This window comes from Drosophila pseudoobscura, chromosome 4, assembly GCF_009870125.1.
Source record: "Drosophila pseudoobscura strain MV-25-SWS-2005 chromosome 4, UCI_Dpse_MV25, whole genome shotgun sequence".
Classification (NCBI taxonomy): Eukaryota; Metazoa; Arthropoda; class Insecta; order Diptera; family Drosophilidae; genus Drosophila; species Drosophila pseudoobscura.
Genome location: NC_046681.1, coordinates 6,896,568 through 6,909,217, shown reverse-complemented (window position 1 = coordinate 6,909,217; position 12,650 = coordinate 6,896,568). Strand labels below are relative to the sequence as shown.

Sequence of the window (12,650 nt, the reverse complement as noted above, 5' to 3'; positions counted from 1 at the left end):
GATTATATTGGGATTGGGACTGGCTTGGTGGGAAACGGAAGCCGCCGGCAGGGAGAAAGGGCTTTGCTAAATAACTTTCCAATTAGTAATCAACACTTTTCTTCTTGTAGTAATAATCAGGGCATATTTTCTACGATTTTATACGCACTACAAGAGTTGCATATTATTATTATTTATAATTGTACCTTAACTAATCTATTCTTTGCCTTGTCCGGCATAATAAGCATCTCTCAGCAAACCCCTGATCAAGGCGAGGGAATCAAAGTATGTTTTGATTATAGTTTTTACTTAGCAAGCATTTAATTATACAGAGCTGCCTGCCTCGACGATCGCAGGCCTCTGGCAGTCGATGAGCCATTACGGAGTGGCTTGAGCCATTTTGTCAGATCGATTCTCGCTCCGAAAGCTGGTGGCAGCTGATCAGATCGATGTTGCCTCGTTCCTCGGGGAGACTCGTACACAAACTCCAGTCAATGCCTACGAGTATGTCTCAATTTTAGAGCTATACACGTATGACACGCTGCCAGAAGTGGCAAATCAACGCTCCAGTGGCGACCCACATTGGCCATCGCATCGCACCGACAGCTCGTCATCTCGATGATGTTCGGGTATCGTGAAGAAGCAAAGCGAAATGAAGACAGAGAGACCCATCATCGATACCCTCCTTAGCATTAGCACGGTTTCAGCACATTCGCAGCAGCCCCATCTCCGCGTCCATCTCCATCTCGATCTGGCAACTGGCATTTGGCATCGATAACTTAATTCCATCCATGGCTGTGCAACGCGATGCTTCTAACCCAATTCACGGGCCATGCAAAGTTTTTCTGGCATCTGATTGAACCGACTGAGTGCTGGAACTGGATGTGGATCTGGATCTGGATCTACTCTCCCCTGGCTGCTGCCACATACATTCGAGGTATGTCGACGTATTTACATACATATGTATATATTTATAGGGCATGACTATTAAAAAAGGTTTAGCCCGTTCACGAGGCTGCCTCTCTGCTCTGACATTTGTCAGCTGCCAGTTGACGGAACTTTTGGCCCGGAGTCAAACCACCCATATGGTAGCCGAGTGCTGCTCCATCTCTGTCGGCTCTCAGGTGACCCTAATTACCTCCAAAGCATGCATGCATTAGAGACGAGACGAGACAAAGCGCCGGGTATTATACTCGTACGTATGGACCGGAGTTATTAATGTCCAACGAAAGCCCAGTTGACACCAACTTTCAGCAGGCCAAATATTAACAGTGTGCAGCATATAAAAGCACCGAATCTAAGGAGATCGAAGGTTAAAGAGTCCCTGCAGATTAACATATTTAGATGGACAGATAGATGGAAGTGGCATTTATAGTACTCCCTTTTATCACCCTCCCATTAGAACAGATTGCGCTGAATATTCAATATGTCGTGCCAATACCAAACTGTAATTTGTACTTGTTTAGGTTGGACAGTGTTAATAACAAGACTGTGCATGTATGTGGCTCTTTCGAGCCGCTAGATGAGTGATCGCGAAGCAATTTGCCCGCGTTTAATTGCACTTCTCTGCGCTACACATCTCTGCGATCGCACGTCGAAAATTAAAAGCAAACAATGGAAACTCCCTGGGGTGCCATAGCCGTAGCCATATCTCCACCATAACGGGCCTCCGCACGAGTATTGCGGGATGTAGAAGAAAATTCGAAGAGTGCAACGGCAAATTGCAATCCGCATGCTCGGCGATCATCGCTTTGCCTTCCCCGTCTCGGCTCTTCACTCTGGGCCCACCCATCCCCACTCTATCGACAGCACTTTCATTTTCATGCTCACCCAACTCACTCGTACACTCACTCGAACACTCACAATGGGGCTTATTAATCATATAATTATGTTGCACCTACATGCACACACATGTGCGCGTGTGTTGGTGTGTTGGGGTCTTGATTGATGCGAGATGTAGAATTAAGTTAGTAAAACGTTCCATTGTCTGCCGTCTCTGTTGTGGATGTCTCTGTTGCCGTTGCCGTTGCCTTTGCCGTTGCCCCTGCCTACGAGTATATCATTTATTTTTATGGAAGTGGCTAGAGGGGCTGGGGTCGGCTCTCTAAAATCGGACACAGCTGGATACGGCTTAGAGGTTTGATAGTGAAATGAGATCTTCTGTGGGGCACTGAACTGCAGGCGAAGGCAGGCGAAGGGACTCCCCTCTTGGGAATCCAAAGTGAAAATTCTTCGAAAAGAGAAGCTTGGGAAAGTCAAAAATAGTTTGGTTAAATATTCAACTGAATTGTGAGAACATAATTGGCTTGTTTAGAAGAATGCTTACTTTTAAGGAAAGCCATAAAGACGAGGCATTGCATTCAATATACGAGTACCCAGAGTCTTTTCTATGAATCTATAAATGAATCTGGTTTGATCTGCTCGACATAAGCATGGTTAATTGTTAATTGAGCAGCTTTCGGCGATTATCTTTCTTTGAATAGCTCTCACGGATCACCCATTAAACTGTATACCCCCGCTTGATATCGTTAGAAATCGTTAGACTCCGAAAAACTACAAAAGTCTCAAATGAGATTCATCAGCCAAACAATTTAATGGCCCAGACCCATTTAAGGCGGCATACTCGTACTACACTTTCGCCCTGAGCCCAATTCCGTTTTGTTTTCTTTACTTTTGCCAGCAATTATGTTGCGGGGTCGAACGAGTTGGCAAGAGAGCTGGAAATTGCAAGCAAATAAAAATTAGTGAGACCCAACCAAATAAATAAATCAGGGAGAAGCGAAGTACAAGCTAGAAGTCGGAGTAGGAGTCGGAGTCGGAGTCTGAGTCGGAGGCGGAGGCGGAGTAAGCAGAGCAATTGTGTGGGAATCTGGAGCAGCCTCAATGGGAAAATGACTTAATGTGGCCGCTGGCCCGTCGCCGGATAGCTACGGATAGGAAATGGCACAGTGGGCTCCCACAATTTGCACGACCCCAGAGCCAGAGCCAGAGTCAGAGCCAGCCATAACCAAGGCGGAGCGACGGCAATAATATGCTGAAACTAACGGGTGTCGCATAAAAATCTGAATTAACTAAAGTACGAGTACCTCGGGAGAACTTTTCTCCTTTTGGCCATTCCAGTGCTGGTGCCTGGTGGCTGGTGCTGGTTCTCGTGCCATTCCCTGTTTTAGCCACTTTCTGCTCAAAGAAACTACAAATTTCCACGAGTATTCTGTTCTTTTCCTTCCTTTTTTTGGCAACGGTAAATTGAAATACGCAGTTGATTAGCAGGGGCGGAGGAGGCGTGGCTAGTTGGTCTCGCTCGCTGCTGCTGCTGCTGTTGTAGCCGTTGTCACTCAGCCCGGCCCGAAACGCACATCGGCACTGGCGTTGGCCAGGCCAACTAATTTCAAAGGTAAGCGCGTCAAGAACAGTTATGAGCTCCGAGCAGAAATGGAATGGCTATGGGATGGATGGACTTGGCCGGAATGGAATGGTCTGGGAAGGGGTCGGTTGGCCGATCGGTCGGTCGGCGTGCCTTGGGATGCGAAAAGCCACACGCAGAAACATAAAAACAGTCGAGAACAAGAAAAAGACTTTAAAATGTGCCCAACAATGTGCGACAGCCAAAACTGAAACCTAGAGAAGAACAAGCACGGAGACAACGAAGGGTGATCGACTGTGAGATGTCCTTGAGTCATTCTCTTGCTATGCAAGTATTTATATTTATATTTAATTTTAATTTTAATTATATATATATCCATGAGATCACATTTGCTCAAAGCCCAAAGATCCCCCGATTGGACCATATCAATCCACATACCTCATACCAAATACCCTGTAATACGAGTAGCTTTTGGATATGGCCATAACAGAGAGAGGCGGTAGCTTTGGCTAAGATACTCGCGCGCGACGCATTGCGACACACCGAGAACGAGAGAGAGACGCGTTTTGGGAATGGGACTGGGACTGGGCTGGGGTTGGGCTGGGGCTGGGGCTGGTTACGGTTACAGTAGTCGTTACTAAAGTTGTGCCAGTGGAAGCTAGTTCTGGGGTTGAGGCAGTGGCTGTTGCTCGTAGTACTTGTTGTACTTGTTGTGGCAAGCAAGCGTTGCGCTTCAACTACGGCCATGCATCAAGTCGCCAGAGAGAAGCGAATTCTGCCCGGCGTCAGATACAAATACTAAACTTGATAGAGACATAACTTGCATGCAGCGATGCAGGAAATCACCAGAAAGGCACAGCAATGCAATCCGAGGAAGACCATTACACCACTACCACCATTCCGACCAATACCCATACCAATACCAAGAGCAAGAGCAGGTGCAGGCGCATACATTAGAGCAGAGCAGAGCAGAGCAGAGCCGAGCCGAGCCATAGCCAGGCACAAGCCGAAGAACTTGTGGTTTCAGCCAGGGCCAGGCCCCAGCACTTCCACTTGTTGTTCTCCGATTCTCCTATTCTCCGATTCTCCCTGGGAGCGCGCGAGGGGAATTGCTGGGAAGTGGAAAATAAAATTAACCGAATGGCAGGTTTTTATTTACGCTAAATTATTTTCCCAGCTCCTCCAAGCCCAGGCCCAGGCCCAGGTCCAGGTCCAGGTCCATAAACGGGTAGTAGTTCTGTTTCTGTAGTTACACTTTATATAGTCAGTGCGTAATGGTTATTGTCATGCTAGGCTGTCAGACGCTGGTACAAATGTCTTTCCTTTTCAAATTAGAAGGGTATTTGGCCGGTGATGTCATCAGTCATCAGTCATCAGCCACTTAGATGCCAGTTGCGGTAGAACTGTTTTTGCATACTCCAGAGACCATTCCAAGGCGTCTCCACTGAACTTAGTTGGGGTTCAACAGACAAAAGACATTAACTATTTGCATAACAGCATTGTTTGTTCCCCAAAGGGATTTCTTGTGTGTTGCAATACGAGTGTATACTTATCCAATTATTCCCACCGAACCCTAACGAAAACGAGTCATCATTTAGAGCTCCATTGAATGCTATTTCTGAACTTTAAACTTGACTTGAAGCCGTATCCGAAACCAGGCTAGAGTATTCCCAAATTTGACACCAATCTTCTAGGTCCCCCCCTCTCACAGACCACAACATTCATAATAATAATCATTATAATCATTAAAAGTGCGACCGCCATTAGCCCAGAATCGGAACTAAAAGCCAAAACAAAACGTCCGCTGATGATGGTTTGATACAATGAAACAATGAGCGCGCGGTTGTTCCATTTTCGTGGTTCTGCCAGATCACGATTGCCCAAAAGATAAACCAGTTGCCTGGTTGCCTGGAGTGGGCCATCCGTGGGCCAGGGGGGCGGAAGCCATTTGGCATTTGGGTGCAATTTGCCACAAGAACTTTCCTCACCCAGATGCACCCCAGATCTGGCAGATCTGACACAAATCCCCATCCGAGGTTTAAATCAGATAAATAATTAGATGTAAAACTGGGATGGGGATGGGGATGGGGATGGGTATGGGACGGAGGGTTTCGCCGAGTAATTTCCCCTAGAAAACGCTTTCCAGCTGTGTTCTCCGGCACTGATCGTTTGATCATTTTCAATTGTGCGGCTGATGAACGTTAATTATCCCGGCCAGAAGAAGAAAAATGATCTTGATGTGCACGGCTATGAGTATGGTTTTTGGCAAGCCAGAAAGAAGGAGAGAAATGGAAACTTTCACAAAGCATTTTACTTTCGTCTTCGTCAGTTGCTCGCATTCTAATACAAGACAGAGCTCGCGGCCAGAGCTGCTTGCTGCTTGTTGCTTGGTGGCTCATTAAGCTGTTTGGCTGGCTTCTTGGCCAAGATCGTTGGCCTCATTATGCACGGGTCCAAGTCAAAGTCTCCCAGCTGGCAGCATACTCGTAATAAGTGCAGCGCGTTATGGTCGCCTAAACAATCTCCCGCCTGGCATCTGGAGTGCGTCAGGCGTCGGGCGTCGGGCGTCAGAAAAGGGAAACGGAAGCCCGACCCAATCCACGAGATTTATGTATGCCACATGCTAATCAACGTCAAAACGCAACTGTGGGTGAAATTTGATCCACTGGCGGTGGTAAGGCTGCCGCTGCTGCTGCTGCTGCTGCAGTGAGTGAAGGTGAAGGCTTGGTTGGGCCTGGACTTGGACTTGGCCTTTGTCTCGGTCTTGGTCTTGGTCTTGGTCTAGGTCTGGCTTGCAGATGAGAAAGTTTATTTATTTGTTGGTTTCTGTTTTCGCGATCTTAACGCTTACTTGGTTTTTGTGTTCTAATAATACTCCAACAACGAACAAACAAAAGCCTAGACAAACCTTTTGTATCTGATGACGACGACGACGCCGACGACGATGATGATGATGAAGAAATCCGGCCTAATGGCTTTTCTATGCAAAAATCCATTGAGTTGAGCACTTCCCCTTTTCCAAGCCAAGCTAAGCTTCCAGCTCCAAACTCTCGGGGGCTCGGGCTCCCAGTCCAGGAAGGCACTTCAATCAGAAAGTTTTCAGAACGCCTTTCGCTGGGGTCTCACCGCAGGCACGTCCCAATGTAGTCGGACTCCAGCTCGGACTTGGACTCGGAGTCGGACTCGGAGTCGGACTCTGGCTCTAGCTCTCCATATTGGGCAACCGACAACAATAACGAGACCCCCGAACTGCAGTTGAAGCTAAGTTTTATGTCTTCTGTCGGTTATTCTGTTTTATCTGCCGGCTTCCGTTCGAGAACTCCCCTCCCCATGGCGGGGTTTCAGCCGCCAAGAGGTGGAAGTCGCGTTGACAACTCTTTGTGCCACTTTCATGCAAATCGCTGTCCGCCGAGTCAACGTCTTAACACAATTTCGTAATTCTACTGTAAGCCAAGACAGAACATTCGGCACTCGGGCACCCGCAGTGCGGCTATACTCTCGATAGAATCATTAAAAACCTATTTCTGAAATAATGGTCTGTCAGTTATGATTCGATCTGCTGGTGCTTCTGTGGCTGCTGCTTCTGATGATGATGGTGATGATAATGATGAAGGAAGGAAGCAAGAGTTTTAGGGCTTCCATTTGGGGGCTGACCTATTGGTTGACTTTCCTTTTGGGTCACGATCCAGTTAGCTGTTTGAAACAGCTTTGGAATTTAGTTCTACATTTCTAAAACATGCTCTCGGGCTGTCGTTAAAAAGTAGAACTACGCTTCGCTGGGACACCCTTTCAAATAACAAAAGATATACCATTTATAGTAAGTAGTTACAGATACAAATACTCGTGTTTATTTGCTCGACATCATAAATAATTTATACAAAATACGTACAGCTAGAGTTTACAAACTAATCTCGCTCTATAAGAAAGTCAGTGGCAATTCGCGACCTCCCAGTAGTCATTCGGAATTGCACAGTTCAAGTTAAAGCCTGGGCAGGGGCAGGGACAAAGACGGGCTTACAATTATGTAAATATTGGGATGCACTGCTGATCCCGCTGGTACCGTTGCAGTTGGAGATGTAGCTGGAGCTGGAGCTGGAGCCTCTGTGATTGTTGGAGGTGGAGGTGGCCCGGGCTATGCGCAGTCATCTTCAGCTAAATGAGGCTTGGTGCATTCAGCAGGACAAGTGGGCATAGCCTGCTGGAAGAGAGTCGTTGTGGGGTGTGGGGTGTGTGGTGCGGAGTGTGGAGTGTGGGGATGGGTGGAGGGGCACCTACAAGGTGCACTGATACTGCTGCTGCTGCAAGGCGCGGGGCAGCGTCTTGTGCGGCAGGTGGGGGGCCATCGACGATGTGGACAAGCGGTGGCCTGCCGGAGTCTTGGGACGCAGCCGCTGGCGCTGCACCAGAACGAGGCAAATGCTGATGATTATCACAGATATGGAAACAGTTACCAGCACGCTGCTCAGATTCGAGCTTATGTAACGCAGTGTGGGGGCAAACACTGCAGGAAGAGAGACGGAGAGGGAGGCTCCCGCGGTAATGGCCATCACGAATCACGATTGTCGCTGACAAGCTACTCACCCTCGTCGTCATAGTCATCTCCATCGCCATCGTCTGGGCCAGCCTCGCGTTGGGCGGGTCGCGATCTGGCCGAGCTCCAGGAGTTCTGTGCCAGTCCCGGCGTCTGGTCGACAACCAGTTTGGCATACTTGGTGCCCACCTGCTCCAGAGTCTGACCCCGAGCCGGCTCCTCTGCCAGGCTGTTCACCTCCTTGAGGCTGGCCAGGCTTAGGGCGCGTCCCTGCTGACGACTGTTGCTGCTGTTGTGGGCCTGGACTGCTGGAAGGGCACTCTCCTCCGTCGCTGGCGGTTGTGCCGCCTCTACAAGAGCAGCCTGCTCCACGGACTCCGCCTCGGAGTCGGACTCCCTGAGCACCAGCTCGCTCTTGTTGACGTAGCGCATCTGCCGCAGCTCCCTGCCCAGACGCTGGTCGTCGTCGTCGGGCTCGAAGGGATCGTTGGGCTCGTATGCGGCGGCCACACCATTCTTGCCGGGCACAGTGAAGCTGGCCCGCACTGTCTGCATGCCCGACTGGTAGCTGCAGACCACCACAAAGCTGGAGGGCGAGGGGATTTTGTTCAAGGTTAGGTTTCTGGCTGGGACTGCTGGGGGGTCAAGTTACCGCCTCGTGCTATGCGTGAAGATGCCCAGGTTCTCCTGCACTGTGATGAAGGTCTCCACCGTGTTGGTCTCCGGCTTGACCATGCTGCCGCACTTCTTGTGGTCGATCCGCATGGTGTACTTATCGGCGGCATCGCTGGCGTCTCCTTTCACGCCGCAGTTGCCGCCATCCACGACGATGCGTCCGCCGAAGTAGGGGCCCGTCTCCACCTCGATCTCCGAGGCATGCGGCAGGCATTGCGTGGCATGGGCAGAGACTAGACAAAGGTAGTGGCTTGAATGGGCGGAAGGGGGGAGAGAGTTCCAGTCTACTTACAACCCTTCGTGGGAATGATGATGCTCTGGCCGGGCAGGTGCCCAGAGGCGGCACTTTCGATCTCGTTCTCGTCATGGACCTCGGCGCGTGCATTCGGCCTGCGAGCACCACCCACCTGGAGGCGTCTCTGGGTGGCAGGGCGAACGTGGAAGCTGTACCTAGTGGCCATCCTCAGGTTGTCCACGGCAGCGCTAAAGTGCTGGACTTGCAATCTATAGAGGGCAATGGAAGCTCAGGTCGGGCTCTTCCCCAGATGGCGAAACCACTTACCCTATGGGGTCTTCGGCATCGGCAGCCACCTCAGCGGTGGTGCCGTTCACCAGCTTCACGCGGCACCGCTGCGGACCGTAGTTCTGCATCTCGCAGTAGAAGATCTGGAATGCCTTGGGCGGTTCCACTTCGTTGCTCATATTTGTCACATTCACTGGGGACCCAGTGGCACCGACTCCGTCTTTGTCTCCAACTCCGTCTCCATTCGTATCTGTGTCAGCGGCCGACGGCACGAACTCCACTTCCCAGGTCAGATTCACCGATTTGTAATGTGGTTCACCGGCAACGCCGCGTATCTCTGTTGAAGGTTACCAAAGTGAGAACGGGCATAGGCATAGGCATAGGCATAGGCATCGGCATGGGCATAGGGAAATGGGGTTAGAGCCACAGCAGCAGATTCGTGGCAGTTGTAGTTGCAGTTCAAGTCGCCTCTTGCATGCAAATCAACTGCCAGATCAGAGTGGGGGCAAAGAACTCGTTTCCAGACACGCTTTTGGATTAGTTTTATTTCATTTGCCGCTCTTGGGCACCCAATGTGCCACTAAGTGGCTGTTCCCAGCCAGAGAAGATCTGAGCACGCTGCAGTGACGTTGGGGCCCGCGGGGCTCTCAGGCTCTGCACTTTTTTCTCCTCCAAGTGATGGAGGATCAGACTGGAAGTGTGACGTGAATTAGCCAGAGGGGGCCAGCAGTTATGGCGAAGTAAAAACTAGATTGAAGATGGGGCTGGGCAGGCAATGGGACTGCGATGGATGAAGGCAATTGCGGCAGGAACGTGCTCTTAAAGTGAGACAAATGGAGACTCGTTGCGATCTCCAGATCTGGAGCCGAAGAAACGGACTTATTAGTAAGAGATGGAGCAGCATTTGAACGACTTGAATTAATGACTCGAGATTAATATGGATTCTAATTTAAGACCATGAGGTGCTCAAAACTTCTCCAGAACAGTCCCTGATGTGCACTACGACCACGTAGATCAAATAATAGCTAGTTAGTGAATCAATATAAATAATAATGTAGAAGGATAAGGTCAAGGCATGCCAAACATGGACAATTTAAAATTTTTCTTGCCCACTTAGCCCTGATTTCCAAACAATTTCGCAAGCCAGCAATGTCCCAGAGGCTGGCTGTGGCGCCTCTCCTCCCAAGCAGAACCTTGCATAATCCGCAATTAGAAACGCCATTTGCCGCAGCCAGGCATCTCAAGATGTGGCTGCTGCAAGTGGTTGCAAGTGGCTGCTTGTTGCAGGCTGCTTGTTGCAGGCTGCGTTTCCCATGTTGGAACCATTGACACCGATTTGTGTGGATTGCTGCAGGAGCGTTTTTAGGCGAATTTCACACAGAGAACAGGGAAAAGTGAAAATTCTGTCATGGCACAAATTCTGACATCGGGGCTAGAGAGATGCCATTGCCGCAGATCTGTGCTGCGCTCTGCTGGTTTGGCCGAGGCCGAGGCCGAACACTGATCACAAAATGCCACGGAGGATGACAAGGGGTTTCGACTCCAATTGCAGCATCAGTACATAAATCGTTTTGATTAATGGACGTTTCTCCGCCAGACGAAGTCTTGGGAAGTTTATCCATGACACTGCACTCGATTCGGAGATCTGTTCTGTTCTGTTCTGTTCGTAGCCGTCATTGCCTGTTATGCAAGCGATTGGAGGGAAATAAAGGAAATGTCACACCAAGACTAAGCCCCATGCATTTCCAAGATGCCGCCGCTGGAAGTTCCATTACGATCCATTGACACGACAAATTGCCGCAATCTGCTCAGATCCATCTTGATCTGTCATTGCCCGTGATGTAATTGGGGGTCTGGCACCGCTTTGGCTAATTTGATCAGCATGATATGACCATATGTGTGGTGTGGTGTGTGTTCCGCAGCGATTACTAGCATTTTGCTTGGCCTAATGGCACTTTTGCTCTCTCGAAAATCCTGATTTCCCGATGCAATTTCCGCTTTGCGGTTCTGAAGCGATTCTGGGGCGGGGCTGCAGCCGCGAGCGCGGGTCTGTCTTTGACTCGGACTTCGTCCCCCCTTCAGCAGTGGCCGGGAGGAAATGTTTGCACATTTCCCGCTTGTCCACTTGGCCGCTTGATTGGCACCGAATGGGGGGACAGGGCCAGGGCCAGGGACAGCAGCAGAAATTAGCTGCCGGACAAGTTCGTTGTCTAAGTCTTTCGATGCCGGAGCGTGAAACGATTTCACTGCCAAGGGCAGGCCCTCGACGACTAGGGAAAATACTTTCAGGAACATACATAAATGGGTACAGCAGCAGCAGCAGCAGCAGAAGCAAAGAACTGCATACGTCGGGGCAGCACAGATCGTGACCAAATGCAATTAGGCAGTCTCCTACTCCAACGACTCCAGCATCGACTTCGACTGCGACTTTGACAGAGGCAGAAAGGAAACCAAAAGAACGAACGCTACGACTCGAATGCTTTAAGTAGCTTCCAGTGCAACTGCAACTGGGCCCTGGCTGGGTCTGGCTCTGTCTTTGGTCTGTCGTTATGCTTGTACAGGCATATATGTCTGTATATACCAAGCATTTATACTCCTCTGCTTATAGGACTCACCATACTTGCTACCAGCTTTGGCATTGTTGCCACGGCTCCCGCTTCCGCCGCCCTCGGATGTTTTCCCTGCTGTGGAGGCTGCCTTTGACGTGGCCTCGACCATCGATGCATTGTTGTCGCTGGGACTCTTCGCTATTCGGGCACGCTGCTTGGGGCCTGTGGATGCTGCCAGCAGCGTCGGCAGCAGCAGCAACAGCAACAGCAGCGACAGCCTGCTGCAGCTGCCGCCTTGTATTGATTTCGTTGACATTATTTTGGTTGATTTATTTCAGTTTGCTGTTTGTTCTCATCAAATGTGTGTCAGTCGGGAGCTGCTGGGCGATTATACGTGGGGAAAATGCAAGTGTTGCTGGTGGGTCCACCGGTGGCACTGCACAGTTTGTCTTGTGGTCGATGGTTATTTGATATTTTGATTTATGGAGATTTATCTATCAGTTGAACGTAGCTTGGCCCCCCAAATGCTAGTTTCGGCTGTGTTCTGCTCTATTCTCATCGGTTTAGTCTCCGCGAATTGCTTCGGGTACACTTTCCGGTTCTTCTTCTGGGAAAGAACCGTTTCTGCTGGCTTTATTTCACTATAGCTTCCCAGTAAATCCCATTTGTCACGGCACGAAATAAGTAGAATCTTCCGCTGCGATGGGAGTTACTCTTCCGCTTTGTCTGTGGCATGAACCGCGCGCTGCCAACTCTTTTCTTCGTCTGCGAGTGGGGCGACGGTTACTCCAGCGGGAGCCGAGCCCCGAACCTGGCCAAGTTCGATCAGCTGTTCCTACCCGAACGAACCCACACGATGCCAAGGCCGAACGGCCAAGCGCCCGAGCTTTCGCAGCAACAGCAAAAGCTCGCTCACCGCCCGCTCTGCTCTCAGCGGCCACTCCACTTTGTGCTGTGCTTTAGGGCTTAATGAAATGTCCGAGGGGGGCCCTATCAGCGGCAGCTTATCATTTGATGGACGGACAATTT

At 50.1% G+C, this 12,650-nt stretch overlaps 1 protein-coding gene across 1 annotated transcript; it reads right to left on the bottom strand.

Moving 5' to 3' along the window:
- Positions 1–7,570: 7,570 nt before the first annotated feature.
- LOC4816381 (uncharacterized) lies at positions 7,571–12,416 on the bottom strand. The gene is made up of 6 exons (XM_001355997.4): positions 11,688–12,416; positions 9,112–9,409; positions 8,842–9,053; positions 8,527–8,782; positions 7,925–8,460; positions 7,571–7,844 (listed from the first exon to the last, which is right to left on the bottom strand). The coding sequence occupies exons 1-6, from the start codon at positions 11,935–11,937 to the stop codon at positions 7,615–7,617; spliced, it is 1,782 nt and encodes a 593-aa protein (XP_001356033.3). The 5' UTR covers positions 11,938–12,416; the 3' UTR covers positions 7,571–7,614.
- Between the last annotated feature and the right edge of the window lie 234 nt (positions 12,417–12,650).

Excerpts from the sequence above, each read along its gene's own strand:
- LOC4816381 (XM_001355997.4), bottom strand. The coding sequence starts at position 11,937 with ATGTCAACGAAATCAATACAAGGCGGCAGCTGCAGCAGGCTGTCGCTG. Across the intron at positions 9,410-11,687 it reads CAAAGCTGGTAGCAAGTATG|AGATACGCGGCGTTGCCGGT; the intron begins GTGAGTCCTATA and ends AACCTTCAACAG. Across the intron at positions 7,845-7,924 it reads AGATGACTATGACGACGAGG|TGTTTGCCCCCACACTGCGT; the intron begins GTGAGTAGCTTG and ends CTCTTCCTGCAG.